The sequence below is a fragment of the Sinocyclocheilus grahami genome, unplaced genomic scaffold, assembly GCF_001515645.1.
Source record: "Sinocyclocheilus grahami isolate Dianchi unplaced genomic scaffold, SAMN03320097.WGS_v1.1 scaffold1223.1, whole genome shotgun sequence".
NCBI classification, from domain to species: Eukaryota; Metazoa; Chordata; class Actinopteri; order Cypriniformes; family Cyprinidae; genus Sinocyclocheilus; species Sinocyclocheilus grahami.
In genome coordinates this window covers 248,151-272,129 of record NW_015506402.1, presented here as the reverse complement: position 1 = coordinate 272,129, position 23,979 = coordinate 248,151, and the positions used below count along the sequence as shown (strand labels likewise).

General features: G+C 38.2%; 1 protein-coding gene across 3 annotated transcripts in view; it reads left to right on the top strand.

The window, feature by feature from the left end:
- The window catches only part of septin12 (septin 12), an 80,999-nt gene extending 58,116 nt beyond the window's left edge, over positions 1 to 22,883 (top strand). Inside the window, exons 3-11 of one of the 3 annotated variants that reach the window (XM_016254078.1) lie at positions 605 to 850; positions 7,847 to 7,975; positions 15,343 to 15,424; positions 16,080 to 16,217; positions 17,470 to 17,587; positions 18,577 to 18,672; positions 19,593 to 19,689; positions 20,016 to 20,067; positions 21,623 to 22,883. In XM_016254078.1, coding sequence (XP_016109564.1) covers positions 605 to 850; positions 7,847 to 7,975; positions 15,343 to 15,424; positions 16,080 to 16,217; positions 17,470 to 17,587; positions 18,577 to 18,672; positions 19,593 to 19,689; positions 20,016 to 20,067; positions 21,623 to 21,782 — 1,118 coding nt within the window. In that variant the 3' untranslated portion in view covers positions 21,783 to 22,883. The remainder of the gene's footprint in view (positions 1 to 604; positions 851 to 7,846; positions 7,976 to 15,342; positions 15,425 to 16,079; positions 16,218 to 17,469; positions 17,588 to 18,576; positions 18,673 to 19,592; positions 19,690 to 20,015; positions 20,068 to 21,622) is intronic. The other 2 variants (XM_016254079.1, XM_016254080.1) reach the window with 2 other exon arrangements.
- The last annotated feature ends 1,096 nt before the right edge of the window (positions 22,884 to 23,979 follow it).

The following is a 23,979-nucleotide window of genomic DNA, read 5'->3' as shown; positions in this document are numbered from 1 at the left end:
ACTGTGCATTATGCTAGCACATAACATGTCAGCAAACGTGGGCGCTAGATAAATGTCTTCAAAATAGGATCTCAGTGTAAAAATGCTTGAAGGAAACGAACCTAACCTGGTCCAGGGCTTTTTCTGCTTCCTTAGCCAGGCCAGTAATTTCTAATCTTCTACAAACTTTTTCACAAAAATTTTTTTTTTAATAATTTAAACAGTTTTGTTATCATTTGTTAAAACTATTAAAATATTTTTGTTAATTGAAATAAAATAAAATGTAAATATTAGATGAAAAACTCAAATCTGAAATAAAAATAAAGCTAAATAGAAATATAAAAAATATTTTTACACACATTTTTCCTATCACATTTGAATGTGATTCATTTAATGCCTTGCGCATTGCCAAAGTTCCATAGTGTCTAGTTTGTAATTTTTAGGTTTCAGAAGGGTACCCTTGATATGTGGAATTATTGTCAAAGCCTTTCAGACACAAACTGCAGGGACTCATTTGGAATAGAGATTTTTCTAAAGAAAAAATTCCCTGTGTAGTATTGTTTAAGGACTTTCTGAGAGGTTTCTGTTTATGTTAACACTTGTGGGTCTCTCTCTCTCTCGGCAGACACGGCGCAGGAGCAGGGCCTGGATCTGGAGCCACCTGTCCGGATGGAGGAGGAGAAGGAGGTGATGGAGGTGGAGGAGAGAGTGGTGGAGGTAGAACATCCTCTGCCATGCCTCAGTGAATCTGACACACAAGGCATTATCAAGGGCAGAGCTCTATTCGGATATGTCGGCATTGAGGCAGTGTTGGACCAGATGAGACGCAAAACCATGAAGGCTGGCTTTGAATTTAATATCATGGTGGTTGGTAAGTGGAACATTGGTCTGACTTAAATTGGACTTTTGAACAGTTTTTTTAAGCAGGATATGTCCAGTTTGTATTTGAACAGGAAAAAATATCAAGCCTTTAAAAATACAAAGCCCTCAAACCTGGTTCAGAAAAGTACATTGAAATTTCAAGTGACAGGCATAACAGCTCGGTCTAAATGACTTCACACCTCTTGTTTTCTCTCTGCTCAACGTGTGAACTTTACCTCGTTTAGTTTTTGCCTCATGAGCTTAGTTGAGATAGGGACGATTTAACCAAGACTGCAAAGATACAAATAGAACAGATTTGAGGTGTCAAATCAGGTAAAAAGTCACAAGCATCAATAGCTGAATATGGTTGTCTGTGAAGGGGGCAGGGAGACTGTTCAGCCTATATAGTTCAGCCTCTAACAGGAAACACAGACAGGTGAAGAGGAAATGGTGCCATTGCCTGTTAAGGGAAATGTTTGAAACTCAGCTTGTTTCAGAGACTGTTATTCAGAAAGAGCTTGTTAAAAACAAATATTACATAGGTAGTAAGTGATGGGTGATATAGCCAAATTATATTGCAATATTTTAATATTACAATACATGATATGTGTGCATGTATGCATCAAATTAATCAAACTGACAGTAAATACTTACATTTTTACAAAGATTTTTATTTCAAACAAAAGCTGTTCTTTTGAACTTTTTATTCATCAAAAAACATGATTTCTACAAAAAAAATAATAATACTGATACACAGAAGTTTAAAAATGTTATGAAATGTTGTAATGATATAAGATCATGATAAATGATATAGGAAATGTTTCTTAAGCAGCAAATCAGCGTATTGATTTCTGAAGGATCATGTGACACTGAAGACTGGAGTAATGGCTGCTGAAAATTCAGCTCCGTCATCACAGGAATAAATTACATGTTAAAACAGATTAAAATGGAAAAGAGTGTTTCGATGAAATTCATGAGAAGACTTAAAAGTCACAGATTTTATGCCAGGTTACCTACTAGTACTGTACTCTGCCGGCTAGAGCTTGCTGGTATTAATTGTACTGGGAAGTTACTGGACATCTGCCTGATTCAAACTGGCCACCATATTCAAGCCTGACCAATCAGAGCACTGGAACCTCCAAAATCCCCCTGTGCATCTAGCAAGAGAGAGGGTAAGCATGCAGGAAGGAGGAGGAACAGGAGGGGGTGTTGGCTGAATGTGGGCCTTACCTAATTAAATGGCAAGGGCTATTGTTGTGTTTTCTGTGGGCTGGGAGGCAGGGCCAGGCTTTAGCCGAATGTGGCTCAGAGTGTTCCCCAACTGGGCCAGCCAAGGGGATTTATGATGGCCGTAGCATCACAGATTCAAGGCCATCCAGCTCTCCAATGAGAGCCATTCTTCTTTTCCACTTTTTTCATTCCTCAATTTTTTAAACTGAGTTGCCAGGTTTCCCTCTCCCTTGCTTGTGCTTTCTTTCCCCTTGGTAGCTCCTCCATAGTGGTAATAGAAAGGACATTTTGCCAAATCCTTCAAAGGCTGTGAGTCTCACGGAGAAGCACAGTATCAGCTGCTGTTCCACAACGATGTCAGCAAAACAAATTAAAGCTGAAGTGTGTCGTTTCTGCACCACTGACTTCACCACTAGCTTTTCAAACTGTTCTTCCAAAACAGTCCTACAACCCCGTTGCCATCTGTCATTGTTTGGACACTCAGTTAGACCCACCCATCCCAGGAGCATTTAGTCTTTCTTTTTTATTATTATTATTTAAAGTAATAAAAATTCCCACAACAGTCTCATTTCCATCTGAAAGGACAAGTTCGCTGAATTTAAACGGCTTTAAGTAGTACATGTAAATGAACAATGTCTATTTCTGTTTCCATGTCACCTGTTTTGTCAGCAAAACACAGCATCCAGTAGACGTTTGACAGCTTCAAGGTTTTTGTTAAAACTATAGGTCACATCTTTGTATTCCCACCCACAGACAGTTGGATCAAGCTCAGAGCATTATGGGTGTTGAAGTTTCCCTATCTTTTTGGTAAAAGGGAATGCCACATCCCTTTTTCTGTATTCATTTAGCACTATTTTACTGCATACTGCATAGTAGGGCTGTCAAAAAAAAAAATCGAATTTCGAATATTCGTTGAACAAATTAAAAAATCTATATTCGAATGCAAAAACGTTGCATTCAAATTTTAGATCTGCGTCTGCCGTCAGACAGCCTTATCAGTGGCGCACGAAATGCGAAGACAATGTAAGTTTCATTGCATTTTAATGCTTTTGTTAGCCTATCCAGTTGAACCCACTAGATGCGGCAGATGCAATGTTCATTCAATATATAGCGGAAAACGAGAGCATCAGTGTGGCGAATATGTTGTTTACAGCAAAAATGAAACCAAGCCGTTCACACAAAATGCATATTTATCACATTTTCTAGTGGGGCATCTATCAGCGTTGCACTCGCGTCGCGCACAAGAGAAAAGAAAGTGAAAGAAAGTGACGTGACATGTGGCCAAGTATGGTGACCCATACTCGGAATATGTAAAATTAATGCAAGTTCAACTTTTAAAAAACATGTCTTAAGACTTTATGGCGGTTTTCCCCCAACCCACTGTATCTCATGTTTTTAAATGAAGAAAGTAGCCTACTCTTTGTGATTGGTTTTCAGTCCTTTGTATTAAACTATGCATACATGCATGGTGCTGTTTTTTTTCTAATTGTTTAAGCAACTTTATTAATTATATATGGTTTATAAACATTATTTTAAACATTATGCCCTTTTTTCAAATATAGTCATGTTATTTTATTACGCTTTGAAGAAACATGCATAATATTTTGCTCGATGCGCCCTCTTGTGGCCTCAGGAGAGAAGCCAAAAGCTTTTTTTTCCCCTAACTGAAATTATGCCTTTTAAATTCTAATATAATTCTAATATAATTATATTCGAATTATATTCGAATATAATTCGAATTTTGATCATATTTAAGTGGAAAATTTGAATTTAGTTTTTCAGTCATTTTGACAGACCTACTGCATAGACCAGGGGTGCCCAAACTCGGTCCTGCAGAGTTTTGCTCCAACTTGCCTCAACACACCGGCCTTCAAGTTTCTAGTATGCCTATTAAGAGCTTGATTAGCTGGTTCAGGTGTGTTTAATTGAGGTTGGAGCTAAACTCTTCAGGACACCGGCCCTCCAGGACCGAGTTTGGGCACCCCTGGCATAGACAGTCGAGTTTTCTTAAAAGTTAGTCTTGCCAGTTGTGAATTACCCCTTTAATTTAGGCTTTGTATTTAATTGTATTGTATTTAATTTAAGACATTTTTAATAAAATTAAATTATTGCTGATTATTTTATTTGATTTTTCTAAGGCTAATTTCACATTTTAGGTATCTTATATACACAATATTTTCACACATTTGCTAAAATTACAGCTTGATTAGAAATTATGTACAATAAAAGTAGATTTTTTTGAAAAAATTTTTTTATTAAAATATCCAAAAACCACTAGAACAGTGTTATATATTTTGCTGACTTGTGTACTTACATTATCCCAAATGTTTCGAAGAATGTTTAAATCCAGAGAAATAAGCAATTTTAACTAGTGACACGGAGCGTGTCCACAGTGTCATTGTGTCGCCTGCCAATGACGTCATACACCCTCGATTTCCGTTTTGTAGAAAATATGTAAACACCAAAGACGCTTTAATATGTTGTGTGTTTTAATAGACAGGTGACGACCGCACAGAGTAGCATTATAACAGAACTTTCAAATGTATCTAGTATGATAAAACAGTGTTGCCTTTTTCCCCCACATTCTCACGACCGGAAGGAGTGGAAGCGGTCGACTGTGGCATAATAAAAGCTCCGCTGCTTTTGAGCCGTATGTCACGCTCGTTCAGAGGCCTCGTTTTGCTTCGATGGATTTCAGCCTCACCCTGCTTCATTCTACTACATTAGTAAATCATTAGCTCATCCATGAACTTGATTTCTGCCCGAGTCCCGCCGGATTGCATCGGCTGTGGGGATGAAGACGACAACTCCCATGATTCCACACTCATCAAACTAGCCTTTGCCTCTTGTTTATTTTGAATACGCGCCCTCTAGTGGCGAAAATTAGATATTGTGCCTTTAAATCAGTTATAAGCATGAAAAAAATGACATCAGTTACATTTAAACATCAGTTTTTATCTAACTTTTTCTTTTTTTCCCCAAATAAATCCCTGATAAAGTAGCCAAAGTTGAAGAAACACTCACTGAAACATTTAATAAATACACAAGTCGAAATTTGTACTAGGTGAGCTTCACACACCCTTACTATAAAAGAGAAGATATGACAATAACAGTCTTCACCTTTTCTCATTTTGGCCACTTGGATGCTTTTCACCTCTCTATCCAGAGCAGCTTGAAACCTGTTTGATAGGGAGCAGATCAAAGGCGTGTTAAAGCAGATCAGTATTGTGATTAATTCTGCAGAGCAAAAACAGTGCTCACTCCCCCAAAAGCTGGCTCTCTAACATTTGGCCTGTGCTAGTTTCTTCCTTGGTTCAGTGAACTGTGGAGGTTATAGCATTGGTATTGTAGTATGTATGCTGTTGCTTTCCATGCCTGCTACTCTGGACATGCATCAAAGGTGAACCGCTCTCTCCCTTTCCCGTTAGAGACAGGCATGGAAATGGTGGTAGAAAAATGGGAACAAGAAAGATCTGTGTGACTCACTCTCGATGCACAGAGCTATTGATAGATCATTTGTTTTCTCCCTTTAATGTAGTGCAAACGACTTCTATTTTGAACATGGAATGTTTGAATTTAAAACAATTGAATGGTTTATGTACATCTTCTGTTTGTGTATTTTGCTGTTGCCTTGACAGTGCATTGTAAAGCACAAGGGCAGGGGTTCTAACAAGGGTGTGTTTGGGAACGCTAGCATGTATTAGCTAGCATGACATGACAGTGAATGCAAACTTGACAAGATACAGGAAGAGGAGGAATTGTGCGAAAGCAAGATATACACAACAGGATGAAACCGCAGGAGTGGAGGAAACTCTACAGGATTAGTTTGGCTTGCTACGCTCGCCTGTCCACATTTTCCTGCCCTGGGGTGCTCTTATCCGAGAGTCGCACACACATATGGTAGCACTTGGAGTCTGTTGGTCTGTGTAGTTTGTCCTCAGTTGTAAAGGTCAGGACCTTTTTGCAGCCTCTGGGCTTAAACTACTGCGAGTCTCCCAGTTTCCCATAAGTCAAATAGCAGTCTGCTCCCAAATACGAGTTTAGCATATTCTGACATTTTTAATGCAGTCAATACATTCAGCTTTGTTGTCGCCCTCAAGTCAATGGGGCTTTGTAGATATTGTGTTCAAAGAAAAGCTTTGTAAATTGTGCTTCAAAGTGTCTCAGAGGAGATGTGTTTTCACCATTTGAAATGCTTTTGAGAAATCAACTGGAGTTAAACACATATGACACTGGTAAAATTACTACCTGAATTTGTTAAGAGTTTCATGTGGTTGTGGTAAATGACAGGCTGTTACAACGCGGTGCTTCTGGGTGAATGTGTCAATGCATGTCTCAGACAAGCACCTTACTGGGTTTAAACTACTACTTTTTTTCAACAGTGTGTACTAAAATACTCTAAATAATGTCACTACTGAATATAAATCTTGCAACAAAGCACGACCAGTGCAGTCCTTTTGCAAAATGAAATAGTCTTATGAGCAGGACAGGTGAAGTCTGAATCATGAATGAATGAGTCGGTTCTTGTTAGTGAATCAAAAAGATGCAGGGCAAATAGAGTAGTCTGATTCCCAAACGCATGAATTGGTTCTGACTGGTTTTAAACACTTACAGCCTAAATCAGTGTAGTTACTGACTAGTTGTTCATATGACAATGTGTCCAAAAAAAGTATGGCACAAAAATTTCATCAAAATTTGGCAATGGATTTGCATTTCTTTTTTCCAGATATTTATTAATATTTCTTCCAAAATGGTATAAGAATCATTTAGGGAAATCAAAACCTCTTGTTCCCATCCCTATAGACCAGGTACAGTAGCCTATGTGTGACTACACTGAAATCTTCAGGAAGCCCTGCTTTGCTCAGGCATTGTCTGAACTGGTAAATCAAATAGGCCCAGGAGGATACACACAACGTGGGATGTCAGTTCCTCATAAATTTGATGTCAACTGCCTTCTATGGTAAGAGGCCATGGCGTAAATCCATCAAAGCCTCTGTTGAGGTGGGCAATGATGGAGGAGCCAGATCTCCCTGGCTCTGTCGTCTGTCTCTGTCAAATCGTTTCATCCATTGACAGCTTCCCAAGGCGCCCAGGCCTCTCAACAGTTAGAAATGGAACGGTGAGAGCATTTAGCACATTCCCCACCCCTGCCCTGCGAACAGGAAGCTGACCGGTAGGCCCCTAGGGGTCCTCTAAGCGAAACAGAACACACACTGCCCATCATCAGCACTCAATACTAAGCGGCTCACATTAACAGAGCACATGTCCTTTGAGGCTATGAAGGTGGCCCCATAGATTTACCCTTATTTGTGTGAATTGAGATGGCCTTGATAAGGCTCCCTCTCTCGTAATAGCATCCTCCCTCTGATCTGATCTCCGTGAGGACTAGTGTGAAAGAGTCATTAAGTGGAAAAGCTCCCCAAAGCTCCCGGCGGTGTGGTGTTGTCAGTGTGTTTGAACACCCACCAGATAAGACGCTAAAGCACTTTGCCTTGGCTTGACCTGGCCCTATTACATCACTGATGATTTGCAGTATCAAGGGCTTATGTAAACCCTGGAGGCCTGCGCTGCCTGGTCATGTGATACTTTATTACCTCAATTTTAACACACGGTAGAATAGACACACGTCATTATTTCTTTTATCCCCCCCGCTAATGCTAAGCAAAGGTCGTCCTGCAAATAAACGTGCCCAGGGTCTGCTACATATGCAGTTAATTGTACTTCACTGCAGTTTACAAACAAAAGCCATTAAATCTGTTCTCGTTTTCATTGACAGGTCAGAGCGGTCTGGGGAAGTCAACGCTCGTAAACACACTCTTCAAGTCCAAGGTCAGCAGGAAGTCCTGCACTCCTAATTATGAGGAGCAGATCTCGAAAACTGTCCACCTGCAATCAGTCAGCCACAGTGAGTATTGAACGCTTCTTTCTTCACAGCTACCACATCAAATACCCGTCACACCCAAGAGGTCAAGGTTTTGCTAGTTTGCACAGCCTTGTTTGCCCCTGCTGGAAATATCATAACTGCACCCTTTTGGCCCAATAAACATCTTTGAACATTGAAAGTCTTTCAAAATTGTGCTTCTGTCCTGAACAGCCACAAAAAGGGCACTTTGTAAATAGATGTGTCCCAAATGATGTACATTCACTTTACACAATGCTATATAGTGCATTAATTTCATGGTATGTTCATGTCCTCCTGGGAAGTTTATATTTATGAGTTGGTAAGCCGTAATTATGACGTCAGTTGCATTCAAATTGCTTTGCTCGGAGCAAGATGGCAAGTACAGAAAAATACAGAAAATGCCTTTTTTTTTAAACACTACTAAAAAAAATCAGGTGTGTTTTTGCTTTGTTTTTATTCAGTTTATGAAGGTAATGTAAACTGATGCTGTTATTTATTATTTTATTTTATTGTAATTGTACAATACTATCATATTTTGTACATGCAACTAAGCTAGTTCTATTGTAAATATAAAAATAAGAAATTTCTTTCTTCCGGCAAGAATTGATTGCACCATACAAAGAGAAGTACAATACCTAACAGGTTTTATTAGCATTTGCTGTTTTGTTTGTTTTATTTATCGGATATTATGCTTCAAACCAATCTGATAGCTTTAGCATGTTTAGCCTCCCCTCATCTGCTACATAGGGAAATCTGTTGAGTACATAAAATATCCACATTTATTTTGTAGTTGAGGAAGTGTACTGTTAGTGCACTATGCCTCGCTGTGCTTTTAAATTATTTTTTTGGACACACTTCTCACATTATTTATGGTATTATAAAATCCCGCTCATTTGTGCATTTGGAATCATTTTTATTTTCAGTGTAGAAACTACAAACTAGAAACGCAACAAATTACACCTGGTTAGCACATATCAATAAGATGACGTACTACAGAGAGTTGGCCTGAGTGATTTCTGAAAGGATGGAAGGATTAAAGAAGAATGACATTTAGACTGGACAAACTGGAGGCTGCTCAGTGTTGTGTAGGGTTTGACTTGGAAAAGGACCAGAGTGATCAGAGCATGTGCTCTGAAAGGAAAAAGAAATTAAAAAGCCTACAAGGGGGATGGATTAGGAGAGATCAATCACACAACTTCAACTGTTGAGATCGGGCCACAGCTGTCATTATGAGCTCTCTTTCAGAGAGAATGACAGAGGAAGAATGTGCAGGGGACGTATTTTATCCCACTGGTCAGGAGATGACTGTTGCTCTAATGGAGGCCACCACTTATGCACGGCGTCTGGCTTTAATGAAGCAAGCTCAGCTGAGTGAATGAATTGGTTGATTGAGCAATGTGCCATCTCTGTCTTGCATACTTCCTCCGGACTCAGAGTAACAATCAATAGAGGCTTGGGTTCTTCTATCCAAACAGGAAGGTGTGTTTTTGTGAAGATGTGTAGAATTAAGTTTCATTTAGGCTTGTTTTGGCAATGAAGCAAAGAATGTTTGGATGTACCTTTGTTACTTTGCTTTTGAGGTAAACTATGGATTGTTTCACTGATTTTCTTGACTCTACTTGAAGATTGTTTCACTGATTTTCTTGACATACTGTACTTGAGGATACTATACTTGATTTTTTTTCCTGAAAGAAAAATGTTTAAATAAAATTGTCAACACATTGTGATTACATTTTGGGACTTGTATTGATAACCATGGTATTGGTTTCATTTCAATACTATTTGACCATATAACACTTACATTTAAATTAATTGTTTACAATTTAAATGTAAAAATAGCAATTTTAGGCATTATAACATTATAATTTACAGCATGGAAATGGATTTTCATTTTGAGATTAGCTAAAGATTTAGCTACAATTAACACTGGTATTAAAGTAAGCATGGAAATGTAATAACTGGATCTTTCAGTGGAAATGACAGACTTCTCTCTCCAATCATTTAGTCAGTCAGCCCTGCAAGCATGGAACCAAATCTCCACCATACATTTTTCCGAGACACTAGAAAATACATCACAATACAGTAGAAATGATTAGTTCTTACATCCATTTCATCGCAACTTTATTTTTTTGTGTTTTTAAAGATTAACTACAAGTGAGCATTAAGCCCAAAGTATACTTTAATTTTGACGTGAACGATTTGTATACAGCATAGCCTTTCAATATATACTCCATTTGAATGTATGTGTGAACAATATAAAAATAGGGGAAATGATCATGTACAATAAAAACAGATCAATTAAAAAAAAAATCTCCAAGACCATGTTTGCAGCTATACAAGGGTCCTGCTCCATTTTATACTGAGCAGAGAAAGCTGAACTGTATATTACGCAGAGAGATGCACGTACTTTCAAACATCCCGCATACGGCAATGAGAAAGCAATGAATCTCCATTTTGCTTCTGGCGGCGCCACCATGCTTCGTTGGAGAGAGGCATGAAAGGCAGATGCCGTAGCCAACTTCACTAGTCCTTTAAATGAAAGTATTGTTTGAGTGTGTGTGTGTGTGCTTGCCCTCAGTAGTTAATGTAGTCGCGCACCCAGCTATCCATCTTCATTTCTCACTTTAGTCTGTCTGACAAGGGTCTAACAAACACAATTTGATAGTGGTGTCTCTTATATTCAGAAATAACTCAGTTGGACAAGTAAAGAAATCATGCTCCCTTTCTCTGGGGTGCAAAGGCATGTAGTACTGCAAAAATGAGACTAAATTAAAAAAAAAATGTATATGCTATTGCACTGTTATCTACAAACCCGATTCCAAAAAAGTTGGGACACTGTACAAATTGTGAATAAAAACAGAATGCAATGATGTGGAAGTTTCAAATTTCAATATTTTATTCAGAATACAACATAGATGACATATCAAATGTTTAAACTGAGAAAATGTATAATTTTAAGGGAAAAATAAGTTGATTTTAAATTTCATGGCATCAACACATCTCAAAAAAGTTGGGACAAGGCCATGTTTACCACTGTGTGGCATCCCCTCTTCTTATAGCAGTCTGCAAACGTCTGGGGACTGAGGAGACAAGTTGCTCAAGTTTAGGAATAGGAATGTTGTCCCATTCTTGTCTAATACAGGCTTCTAGTTGCTCAACTGTCTTAGGTCTTCTTTGTCGCATCTTCCTCTTTATGATGCGCCAAATGTTTTCTATGGGTGAAAGATCTGGACTGCAGGCTGACCATTTCAGTACCCGGATCCTTCTACACAGCCATGATGTTGTAATTGATGCAGTATGTAGTCTGGCATTGTCATGTTGGAAAATGCAAGGTCTTCCCAGAAAGAGACGACGTCTGGATGGGAGCAAATGTTGTTCTAGAACTTGGATATACCTTTCAGCATTGATGGTGCCCTTCCAGATGTGTAAGCTGCCCATGCCACACGCACTCATGCAACCCCATACCATCAGAGATGCAGGCTTCTGAACGGAGCGCTGATAACAACTTGGGTTGTCCTTGTCCTCTTTAGTCCAGATGACATGGCGTCCCAGTTTTCCAAAAAGAACTTCAAATTTTGATTCATCTGACCACAGAACAGTTTTCCACAGTCCATTTTAAATGAGCCTTGGCCCAGAGAAAACGCCTGCGCTTCTGGATCATGTTTAGATATGGCTTCTTTTTTGACCTATAGAGTTTTAGCCGGCAACGGCGAATGGCACGGTGGATTGTGTTCACCGACAATGTTTTCTGGAAGTATTCCTGAGCCCATGTTGTGATTTCCATTACAGTAGCATTCCTGTATGTGATGCAGTGCCGTCTAAGGGCCCGAAGATCACGGGCATCCAGTATGGTTTTCCGGCCTTGACCCTTACGCACAGAGATTGTTCCAGATTCTCTGAATCTTTGGATGATATTATGCACTGTAGATGATGATAACTTCAAACTCTTTGCAATTTTTCTCTGAGAAACTCCTTTCTGATATTGCTCCACTATTTTTCGCCGCAGTATTGGGGGAATTGGTGATCCTCTGCCCATCTTGACTTCTGAGAGACACTGCCACTCTGAGAGGCTCTTTTTATACCCAATCATGTTGCCAATTGACCTAAAAAGTTGCAAATTGGTCCTCCAGCTGTTCCTTATATGTACATTTAACTTTTCCGGCCTCTTATTGCTACCTGTCCCAACTTTTTTGGAATGTGTAGCTCTCATGAAATCCAAAATGAGCCAATATTTGGCATGACATTTCAAAATGTCTCACTTTCAACATTTGATATGTTATCTATATTCTATTGTGAATAAAATATAAGTTTATGAGATTTGTAAATTATTCCATTCCTTTTTTACTCACAATTTGTATAGTGTCCCAACTTTTTTGGAATTGGGTTTGTAATTACCCCTGCTATTTTCATCTGGGTCAGAAGTTTTTGGAGTTACCCATGTTATCTAGTTTTAATGTAGTTATCTAATCTAAATCACAAATCTGCCCAATAGAATGACCTACAAGTTTGCATCTCAGATGTAGGATGTTGTGAGACACCGGATAAGCATGCCTCCGCTTGTAGCTTTAAGTGTCAGTCAATTGCTGTGCAAAGGCCTTTGCTGGGCTGGGTCATTAGCGTAGCCTGCTATGTTAATTGCCATGGTTCCTACTTGACAGTAGAAATGTATGAAGACCGCTGAACTTTACCCCCAGTCTGGATATGGGCACAGAAATATCCAATTACAAAACCCTACAGAGAGCTAGCGCTGAAGCTATGGTGTTAATTGTTGCTACAGCCATGTGCAGGTTTCATAGCCGCTATGCTAAACCTCTCTCCTTATTCCTTTAGTTTGCTGCCTACTGGTTTTAAAATGAGTCATTTGATTTTGCTTTCAGGGAAATTTTTAGACCTAGATCTGCTTGTTGATCTCTCTTCTGTTTCCGACTTCCCCTTGACAGGTTTTAGATATGTAAATGTTAACCTGTGTCACACTCTTGCAACAGCTTTGCTTCTTTGCAGCTTTCACTTCAATTAGCCAAAGGTCAAATTATTGAAGTCTGTATTTAGGTTCAAAACTGTCATTTCCTGTAATTCTGTAATTCTGCTGTCTCGGTATATTTCTTTGTGCAAAATCTTAGGAGCTTTGGGAAGTTTTCTGTGTAAGGTCAAGAACAAGTGTTTTTAGCATAGCTGTGTCATTGCAACTGGAAAGAGGTTTCTATCCAGTTATAGCAGCATCTGTTGTATCTCTGTCCTACCATAGCCAAATCTCATTGCTCACAGACCTCTCAAAACTTATGGCCCAATAGTTTATAAATGTTTGACGTGCAGAATGGAAGAGAGGGTGGATGAGAGTAAAAGACTGGGAGAAGCTGGGTGTGCTGTTTCTTAACAAAAGAAGATTGACGATAAGACTGTTCAGCTTGTGACTTCCTGAGATATCCCCATGGTTCAGGAGACACCCCTCACTGACTTCTCAGCGTAGCACAACATAAACATTACAGTGAATGAGATTGTCCTGTTCCTTTAGATTTTTTTTTTATGTTAGCCTTCAGAAAAGCGAGTCCGTAAAGCTCAACACATGATGCAAATATTTAATTTGTTTTACTATTTTGATTGCATTAGCCCTCGTGCGAGAATTTATTATCTGTACGATTACTGATGGGGAAAAATGTTCTGTACCATTAAACTCTTTACATTAAAATCTTTTAATTTACATTATCATATAAACTGCCATTCAAAGGTTTGGGGTTGGTAAGATTTTTGTATGTTTTTGAAAGAAGTCTTATGCTCACCAAGACTGTATATTTGATCACAAATTCAGTAAAAAGAGTAATATTGTGAAATATTATTACAATTTAAAATAACTGTTTTCTATTTTAATATATTTTTAATTGTAATTTATTCCTGTGATGCAAAGCTGAATTTTCAGTAACCATTACTCCGGTATGCTGATTTGGTGCATCACTTATTATTGTCAGTGTTGAAAACAGTTATTTGTTTGTTTGTTTACATGGAAATTGTGATTCATTTTTAAGGATCCTTTGATAAATAGAAAGTTCAAAAGAACAGCATTGGTTTGAAATAGTTAAAACTATTAATTTCTTTAAACAGAACTTCAGTACCCACATTTTTGAATGGTTGTGTAACAATTGGTACATATGTAACAATTGTCTCATCTAAAAAAATTTAGCTGAAACATAACTGATACCTCCAGTCCTCCCAGCAAATACATTTTCTTCTTTAGCTAAGAAAAAGTTCTGTCTAGATTGTAATTAATGGTGCCTTTTTGTTTCCTAGCAACCTTTTTCTTCTTCATTAGAGATCATTTCAGTATTCATCAGTGTAAATATAACCTTCTGCAAATACTTTAAAAAGGTCGGAACAACAGACCTGTTCTTGTATTCTCTATCAAAATTACAAAACTACTCATTGTGTTACTGCTAAACTACTAAATTGCCTCTGCACTCTCTGATTTGAGACAGTTCGTCTAGCAGATGTTTTGTTGTCCCTTGCTTTCCCAGCAGTTTTATCTTTCCAAAGTGCAGGCCTGTGGAAAACAAAGAGTACCAAACTCTCAGGGTGCCTGACACCTCCACACACTACAAAGCTGCCTACTGGCCCTCACAGCCCGTGAAAAAAAAAGCTGGGCTGTAAACTGACCGCCAGGGGAAATTAGTGTTACGCAATCCCCCCCCTTTTCGCAAAGACTACACAGTGCAGAAAATGAAGTGGCGGGCCGCTCAATGCCACCATTCAGCTGTACTCCCTCCATGTGGGTGAATATGGGAAAAACTAAACCCTGCTTTGTCGCTGAGTCATGCAAAGAGAAGCATATGTGTTTCCATTAGCTGATCATGAGGGGGTTTTCAATCATTGGCCCACCAATCCAAAAAACGGCACTCTCTTTTGCTAATGGCCCACTGCGAACAAAAAATCAATCATCATCAGATAGGGTTATAGCAACTCATAAACTGGAGTGTTGACTGACAGTTAAATTTTTCCTTGTTACAATCTCGTCATATTTTCTTTGATTGCCTCATCCAGAAGAATTAATGTGGTGAGTTAACAACAAATGTCAATCAACCAATGCCAGGGTTCCAGAAGGGGCCCCTCCTTGCCCAGAAATTTTTTTTTTTTTTTTTTTTTTGCAGGCTGATTTGCATTCTTGCAGCATTATATCAGGTTAAATGAAAAGCTCAGGGTCTTCAGTGTACGATTTTAACTGATAGTCCCTACGAACTGATGTTTCGGGAAAAAGAAGGTGAAATCCTTGTCAACTTACTCTTCATTCAGTCTGCTGTGGATCCATCTTGATTTTTTTTTTATTTCAGCCTTCTTCCTTCCACTCTTTTACTCTCTAACTCTTTTGTCTTGTTATTTTCTAGTCATCGAGGAGAAAGGGGTGAAGATGAAGCTTACAGTAATTGACACCCCTGGATTTGGAGACCAAATCAACAATGAGAACTGGTGAGAGCAACGTTTTAAAGCTTATCAGATTAATTCATACTGTCCGAAAGTTTGAGACCACAATTAAAGTGTGGTATTCAAAATCTAATTTAATCTTGGAAATAAACACAGTTTTAGAATTATGTATCATTTCAAAATAAAATACAAAATTAAGATACTTTACTATTTCTAGATCGCTAATCAAAATAACTTAAAAGTATATTTGTGACTGTCATTTGTGATATGTTCTTGCTTCCACTGAAGCACAGGATGCTCTTTGGGTCATTATAAAATCATGCTGGAGAACATGATTATCAGGTTTTACACAGAATCAAATCCAAAAGACACCCTGAAATTCATGCTGATTCAACTTTTTATTTAAATTATGTTGATAATACAATTTTCACTAGCTCAGGCTTTTGGACCCCACTATAGCTATCAAGAGAGCTCTACAACTGTGTGAGATACATTCTTTAGTAATTAGAGAGCATTTTGGCATAGGCTTTGCTGTTAAAGTAATTATTTATTTGACACTAAAATCATGCCTTAGTGGTCTTCAGAATGTTTATTTTAAAGAAATACTACGTTTCTTTCACTTTGTCTGAATTCTACATTTTAACTTAAGTATATGTTGTTAATTGTGATGTTAATCCTTCCCTGTGTCTTTTTTTCTCAGCTGGGAGCCCATTGTACAATATGTCAATGAACAATATGAAAAATACCTGAAGGAGGAGCTGAATGTCAACAGGAAGAAAAGAATCCCTGACAGCCGCGTTCACGGCTGTGTCTACTTCCTGCCAGCCACTGGACACTGGTGTGTGTCAACTTCCTGCACATATCAGTGGTTCAACCAAGCCATATGTTAAAATGCTGTCTGTCATATTTGTATGACATGGCTTCATTTGAAAATTTCAGGGGTCTTAGTTTGGAGATTTTAACCCACTAACCTAGTGAGAGTTTGTGAAAAATCATTATTTTGGCAGCAAAACATATTCATCTTCTTAATGAAAACAGTCTGACAGCTGTGAGATAATTGCTGGTCTTTTGAATGCAGTGGACCTTAACATATGGACATAATTTGTAAATCATTCTAAATTTTAATATTTAATGTTTAATTTAAATATGCACTACCGTTCAGAAGTTTGGGGTGGGAAAGATTCTTTTGTCAAGTAATCATGTTTTTGAAGAGGTTCTCTTGGCTCACCAGGGTTGCATTTATTTGATCAAAAAAGACAGTAAAAACAGTAATATCATTACAATTTAAAATAACTATTTTCTATTTTAATATGTTTTAAAATGTCATTTCTTCCTGTGATGGCAAAGCTGAATTTTCAGCATCATTACTCCAGTCGTCAGTGTCACATGATCTTTCAGAAATCATTCTGATATGATGATTTGCTGCTCAAGAAACATTTTTTATTATTATCAATATTAATCAGTTGTGCTGCTTAATATTTTTGTGGAAACCATGATACATTTTTTTCAGGATTATTTTATGAATAGAAAGTTCAAAGATATTTTTAGTAACATTATAAATGTCACTTTTGATCAGTTTAATGTATCCTTTCTGAATAAAAGTATTATTTACAAAAAAAAAAAACACTTACTGACCCCAGACTTTTGAATAGAGGTGTATGTAACATTATTTTACTTCATGTAATGATATTTTAGCTTCACATGATCTAGATTTTTTTTATTTTCATATATTCATTTAGAAGTCGTATGAATAGAAAGTTCAAAGATATTTTTAGTAACATTATAAATGTCACTTTTGATCAGTTTAATGTATCCTTTCTGAATAAAAGTATTATTTACAAAAAAAAAAAACACTTACTGACCCCAGACTTTTGAATAGAGGTGTATGTAACATTATTTTACTTCATGTAATGATATTTTAGCTTCACATGATCTAGATTTTTTTTATTTTCATATATTCATTTAGAAGTCGCTTTTATCAAAAGCAAATTATCTATATGCTGTGAACCCCATTTTTACTTATATTTGGAGAATAAGTCAAAAAGGGTGTAAAATGGCCCTTAGTAATGATCCATCCTGCTCTTCTACAGGTTACGGCCTATAGATGTGGAGTTTATGAGGAGACTGGGGAAGATAGTGAGCATCGTCCCTGTGATCGCCAAGGCAGACACACTTACTCTGGAGGAGCGGCTAGAGTTCAAACAGAGGGTGAGCTGTCCCTCATCAACACCTGCGTACAGAACTTCACTCACATTTTATGATATGCAGGCACAATCGGATTCACCCCTCTATATTTCCCACCCACACGTAAATATTCAGCCCTTCGCATAATTGAGGTCATGAATATGGATGACCTGCTGCTGTAAATGCTGGAATTTCCAAAATTCACAGTTTAGCTGCGTAGATTAAAAAAAGTGAGATGGATTGAAAAACCTGAGCTGAATGGAGCGAGAGAGAATCATTGCATTCGAATATCCAAAAGTCTCTTGGCATGCGGTTGCTCTCTCTGGGTTGGAAAAATTAATAGGCCACACTAAGGTTACAAGCAGTGTCTGCGACGTCTCCGTCGGGAGACGGTCTCTCCTCTGACTGATGTATAGCTACTACTTCAGCCCGGGCCACTTGCCATCAGTTCTCCCCACAGAGCGCTTTTGGACAGCTCCGACGGCACGGACCGCAGGGCCAGAACGGCCCCCGCACACAGTGTCTCCTATCAATATACACCAAACAACACTCCTAATGATGTACTCTGTCATTTCAGCCCATTATCCAGAGCTGTCTCTCACTGCTCAATAGCCTGAGCAGAGCGCCGTGCGGGGGCGGACGTCACACTCTGCTCAAGATATCAATCGCTGATATCATATCCATGTACAACAACCACACTCCAAAATCCTCCCCCACACGAACACATGGCAGCAAAGGCATTAATGTCTAATGCTTTGCACCTCGGGCCCGAAACTCTGGCTGTGAGGAGGAAAAAAACTGAATTTCCTGGTGAACTTTACTGTGGCCTCTGAGTGCAAGAATGCATGAGGGTTGAGATTGAGACTAGTAAAATACAGTGTGAAGAGCTGGAGGGAGAGAAGCTGCTGTCATATTTCACCCCCGGGGTGATTGTGCGGTTTTTGTGTGTGTGTGTGTGCGGTAGGTTGTAAAAATCATTGTAAATCCATCTAACAGGAAGCTTCTCTCTGCAGATAAGGCAGGACCTGCAGGCCAACGGGATCAGAGTGTATCCACAGAAAGAATATGACGAGGACGCTGAAGACCGGATACTCAATGATAAGATTAGGGTATGAAGACTGTAAGAATTTATTGCTGTGCTGCGTTGATTTAAATGGTTAGTTCACCCTAAAATTATAATTCCTGTTGAAGGGTTTAGAAACAAAATTATGACAGAGGTATCATTTTTGGGGTTGAAAATTAGCTGAAAATGTACTCATCTTCAGGCCATCCAGGATGTAGATGAGTTTGTCTCTTCATCTGAACAGATTTGGAGAAATTTAGCATTACATCATTTGCTCACAAATGGATCCTCTGCAGTGAATGGGTGCCGTCAGAATGAGAGTCCAAACGGCTGATAAAAACATCACAATAATCCACACAACTCCAGTACATCAATTAATGTCTTGTGAAGCGAAACAAATCCATCATTAAGCCTTGAAAATGCCCATCCCCTGTTGTCCTCTCACATCAAAACCGACATATTTGTTTAGAACTGTTTTGGACTGTTTTTGCTTGTAAGCAGAGCTTGATATATGCATATTTCACTCCTGATTCAGACAATAAGAGGTTTTCACTGGAGAAGTAAATATTATGGATAGAGGACTCCAGCCGGAAGCAATTGCTTTAAGTTAAAAATGTCTTGACGAATTTCTTTGTTACAAACATGCAGCTTTTCACTTCACAAGATGTTAACCGATGAACTGGAGTCACGTGGATTACTTGTGGATTATTGTGTTGTTTTATCAGCTGTTTGGACTCTCGTTCTGATGGCACCCATTCACTGCAGAGGATCCATTGATGAGCAATGCTCAATATCTCATAATCTGTTCTGATGAAGAAACAAACTCATCCACATCTTGGATGGCCTGAGGGTGAGTACATTATCAGCACATTTTAATTTTTGGGTGAACAGTTCCTTTAGTTGCTTTAAGTGGATTTATACTTTGTAGTTAATTAAATTTTGAGGTATGGTGAATGTTTCTTTTAGGAAAACATCCCCTTTGCTGTGGTGGGAACAGATAAGGAGCACCAGGTGAATGGGAACAAAGTCTTGGGAAGAAAAACAAAGTGGGGGATCATCGAAGGTGAGAGTCTAAAGACATAGTCTGCTGTGATTTGCTGGTCACCAGTAATTTATTGTGTTTTGGATGCTGGTGTCTCCGCCAGACTTCTTAACTAGGTTTGGCCGAAAGATTGTTAGTTGACCTCCATGGAACCCATGCTGATTTGTTCAGCAGGGTAACTGTAACAATCGTCAAATCTAATTGTGTAATGATGGCTGACAGGCTTCACAAAGCAAGATTGTTTGTGATTTAGGTTAGTCAACACTGCCATCAAGTGGTGTGTGTAGAAAGTACAGTGAAGCCCTGGATGAATTAATGAACATGCCTTTGTATTTTGTTTATTTCAGTTGAAAATGTTGCGCATTGCGAGTTTGCACACTTGAGAGATCTTCTTATCAGGTAAGTCATATTTTTTTACTTGCAAGTCTTCAAATATCATAACAGAATGACATTAGCATATGGCATATGACCTTGCTGTTTAGGTAAAATGGGAGCAGCCATTAATAACCCTTTCATTCTGGTTGTCAGGTTTAGATGATGCAGAAGAACATGCTCCTCTTGAACTTTCTGTTTTTAAAATATGGTCCAAATGGCAAAATCAATGGCATCCCATAATAGTTTAGAATCAAAAATTCAACTTTAGGTGGACAACTATAGGTAAAGAAGGCTGACTTCCTCAAGAGTACAAAACTGGTGCTATTGCCCAACATGTCCATTTCTGGCTCAACTAATGCTTTTAGACATTCTCATCTCATCCCATAACCAAACAAATACCAAAGGAATGCTAATTGAATTTATATCATAATCATATCTGACCCTGGACCAGAAAACCAGTCATAAGTAGCACGGGTATATTTGTAGCAATAGCCAACAATACACTGAATGGGTCAAAATTATCGATTTTTCTTTTATGCCAAAAATCATTAGGATATTAAGTAAAGATCATGTTCCATGAATATATTTTGTACATTTACAACCATAAATATATCAAAACTTAATTTTTTATTAGTATTATGCATTGCTAAGGACTTAATTTGGTCAACTTTAAAGGCGATTTTCTCAATATTTAGATTTTTTTGCACTCTCAGATTTCAGATTTTCAAATATCTCGGCCAAATATTGTCCTATCATAACAAAATTGACCCTTATGACTGGTTTTGGGGTCCAGGTCATATGTAATGATTTCATATCATAATTCAGAACCAATCCTACCTGGAACAAACAAAAATCTTCAAAAAAATCTTTCTTCTTTTCTTTTCTTTTTTTCTTTTCTTTTTTAGTTTACTTTTACAGAATTTTTATTTGATCCCTTTTATGGTTGGTCCAAGTTATCAAAGAATAACATATTAAAAAAAAAATGTAAACAATGGATTTGTCAGCAGATGTCAGAGTTTCATGCAGTTAAAACTAACTGTTCTGGTCACAAAGCTTTGCTTTTTAGCTTAAACCAGCTGAAATGGTTATCAGCTTTGTAAAGTGGATATATGAGTAGTGGGGCTGAACAGCTCAGGGAAGGGGCAGCTGAGAAAGGCAAGAGTACATCCTTTCCTGTGAGCTCAGTAAAGGGCAGGTTAATTACGGAGTCTGATCGGGTGAGGCCAGGTCACAAAGCCCTCTCACAGTAACTCTTGGATGGCGGCCCGTTGACAGATGGTATGAGAGTGATTCCCTGCTGAAATGGGAAACAAATGATGACCGTTATAATGCTCCACGTTTTTGAATCGCCTTTCACACTTTTTGATCGGCCTCCCGCTGAAGCGGAGATGAAATTACACCAGGAAACACCAACCGAATCAACCCCACACAAAGGGATCATAAAAAGCTGATGTAGTCTGAAAACAATTCAGTTCTGTATAAGAGAATGACTTTTATTTTACACTGTGCATATTTCCCTTAGGGTATGTTATTGTGGGATCAAAATTAATACTATGCTCTACTGCGCTCTACTTTCAAGGTCCCACCTGCAAGATTTGAAGGACGTCACTCACAACATTCACTATGAGACCTACAGGGTGAAAAGACTTAACGAGAGCAATGCCAATGGACTGGCGCTCTCACCTTTGACCCTGGAGAACGGTACCCTAGAGAAGAGCGATGCAGAGAGTCACCTTTGAAAGGGAAGGAGTGTGTGCCCATCCTTCACCCCGTCAGAATGGGAGAGATGAACATTTCACTTCTAGATTGCCACCGATGGAAAATCGACCCGTTTGACTAAAGACATTTCCGCTTAGGCATGTAAACGTCATATATGAGTCTATTTTTTAAATTAATCTATATTGTGGGTAGGGATCTGGGATGGATTATGGGTAGAATTGAACCAGGTTTTGGCTAAGAGAAAGTTTCCCTCTATTTTTCTCTTTCTTGATATCTTTGATCTGTTTTCTGCCAAATGAATGGCACAGAGGTTTGGCATGTTGGAAAATGTGTGTGTGTGTTCCTGCACGCCTGACACCTCACTGGATGAGAAAATCCCATAATCCCTATTTACACTGAACCAGCAATGTGACGTGCTCCTTTTGATCTTTTATTTTCATAAGTAATTATTTTAGATTTTTTTTTACAGCAAAATATGATCTTTCCCTGTACTTTTGTAAAAGAAGAGATTAAAAAAAAAACTTTAGACAAATATTTTTGTTACCATAGCTGCTTTGAAGCTCAAGGTATTTTCTTAAAGAGTTTCTTACTGCTATCCATAAATGGCTGCTGTGATGATAGCAAATATGTTGATATAACGGGAGATATTTCAAATATAACCTCTGATCTTAAAGGTCTGGAATGAAATTTAATACTATTGATCATTTCTAATGCGGAGATGGATAAAGGAACAAGAGAAAGTCGATTCTTACTGATGTCTTACTGAACAGTAACAGGTCAAGTTTACAGTTATATGTAGGGATGTTTTTCTTTCACTAACCTAGTCAACTTGCTGTTTAAAGGTACACATTGTGCTGTTTACTTCTCTCCACTGGACGTCAAGAGTCCATCTTGCCCTGTAGCTTATCAAAGCTATTGTACATAACCATAATGTGTTCTTATTTTCTATCACAGCATCACATTTTTTACTCAACATGTATTAGCGGCATCATCATGATTTCCTTGTTACTAATATTACTATACATGTAAACACCATTGATTTATGATTAAAAAATTGCCACCGTTCAATATTTATGTGGAGCCACTGATCAATGATATTAGTTTCACTGGAGACTGACGTAATATTATATGCTACCGTTCAAAATTTTGGGGTCAGTAAGATTTTTATTTTGATAAGAAGTGTCTTAGGCTCACCAAGGATGCATTCATTCAGGGCCATCCTTAGGGGGGTGCAACTGGTGCGGTCGCACCGGGCCCCGCTCTTGAGGGGGCCCCATGGTGAATGGACCGAGGGGGACCCACACCTGGAACGCGATTGCGAACGGACCGAGGGGGGCCCCGCTCCCTACCTCGCACCGGGCCCCGTGTCAGCCAAGGACCGCCCTGCATTTAGTTTTTCAAAAGCAGTCAAAAACTAATTGAAATATCTGTTTTGTTTTAATATATTTAAACTTTTTTTCTGAAATGGCAATGCTGAATTTTTAGAAGCCATAACACCAGTCTTAAGTGTCATATTATCCTTCAGAAATCATTCCGATATGCTGATTTGGAACTTATTATTATTAAAGTTTTATTATTAGTTGGAAATGGTTGTGCTGCTTAATGAAGTCTGGAAGTGTTTTTTATTATTCTTTAATGAACAGAAAGTTACTGTGTCAAAGTTACGGTCAAGAAAAATAAATCTTTTGTAACATTATAAACGTAAGTCATTATATCTTGTCTTTACTGTCACATTGGGTCAATTTAATGAATCCTTGCTGAATAAAATGTATTTCTTACAAAAAACTAAATTACCGACTCCAAACTTCTGAACAATAGTGTATGTTCAGAATATGTTTATGTGATAGTTGTATGTACAATGCCTTAAAAAATGGAATCTCTCATTATTTTAGAACGTGACTAAACTCCTAACTGAGGACTGACAGTTAGACAGGTGTCTTTCTTCATTTAAAACCATAATCAGACCTCAACAGTCGCTTCACCTTTGATCCATTTTCTTCTTCTGATGTCCTCGCTTATTTGTGTTTTTATTATTTGTGAAAGGGTGCCAGGTGAAGACGTTTTCTTTGTGACTTGCTTCAGGAGTGTTAACATCAGGCTAAATTTGCCAAAATAGCTTACTTAAAACTCTTATATAACACATGCTTATAAAGCAGAGCCCCAACTGCCTGATTGAAACATCTTTTATCAAGCTCCGCGGGATAGGTTTTTGTTGAC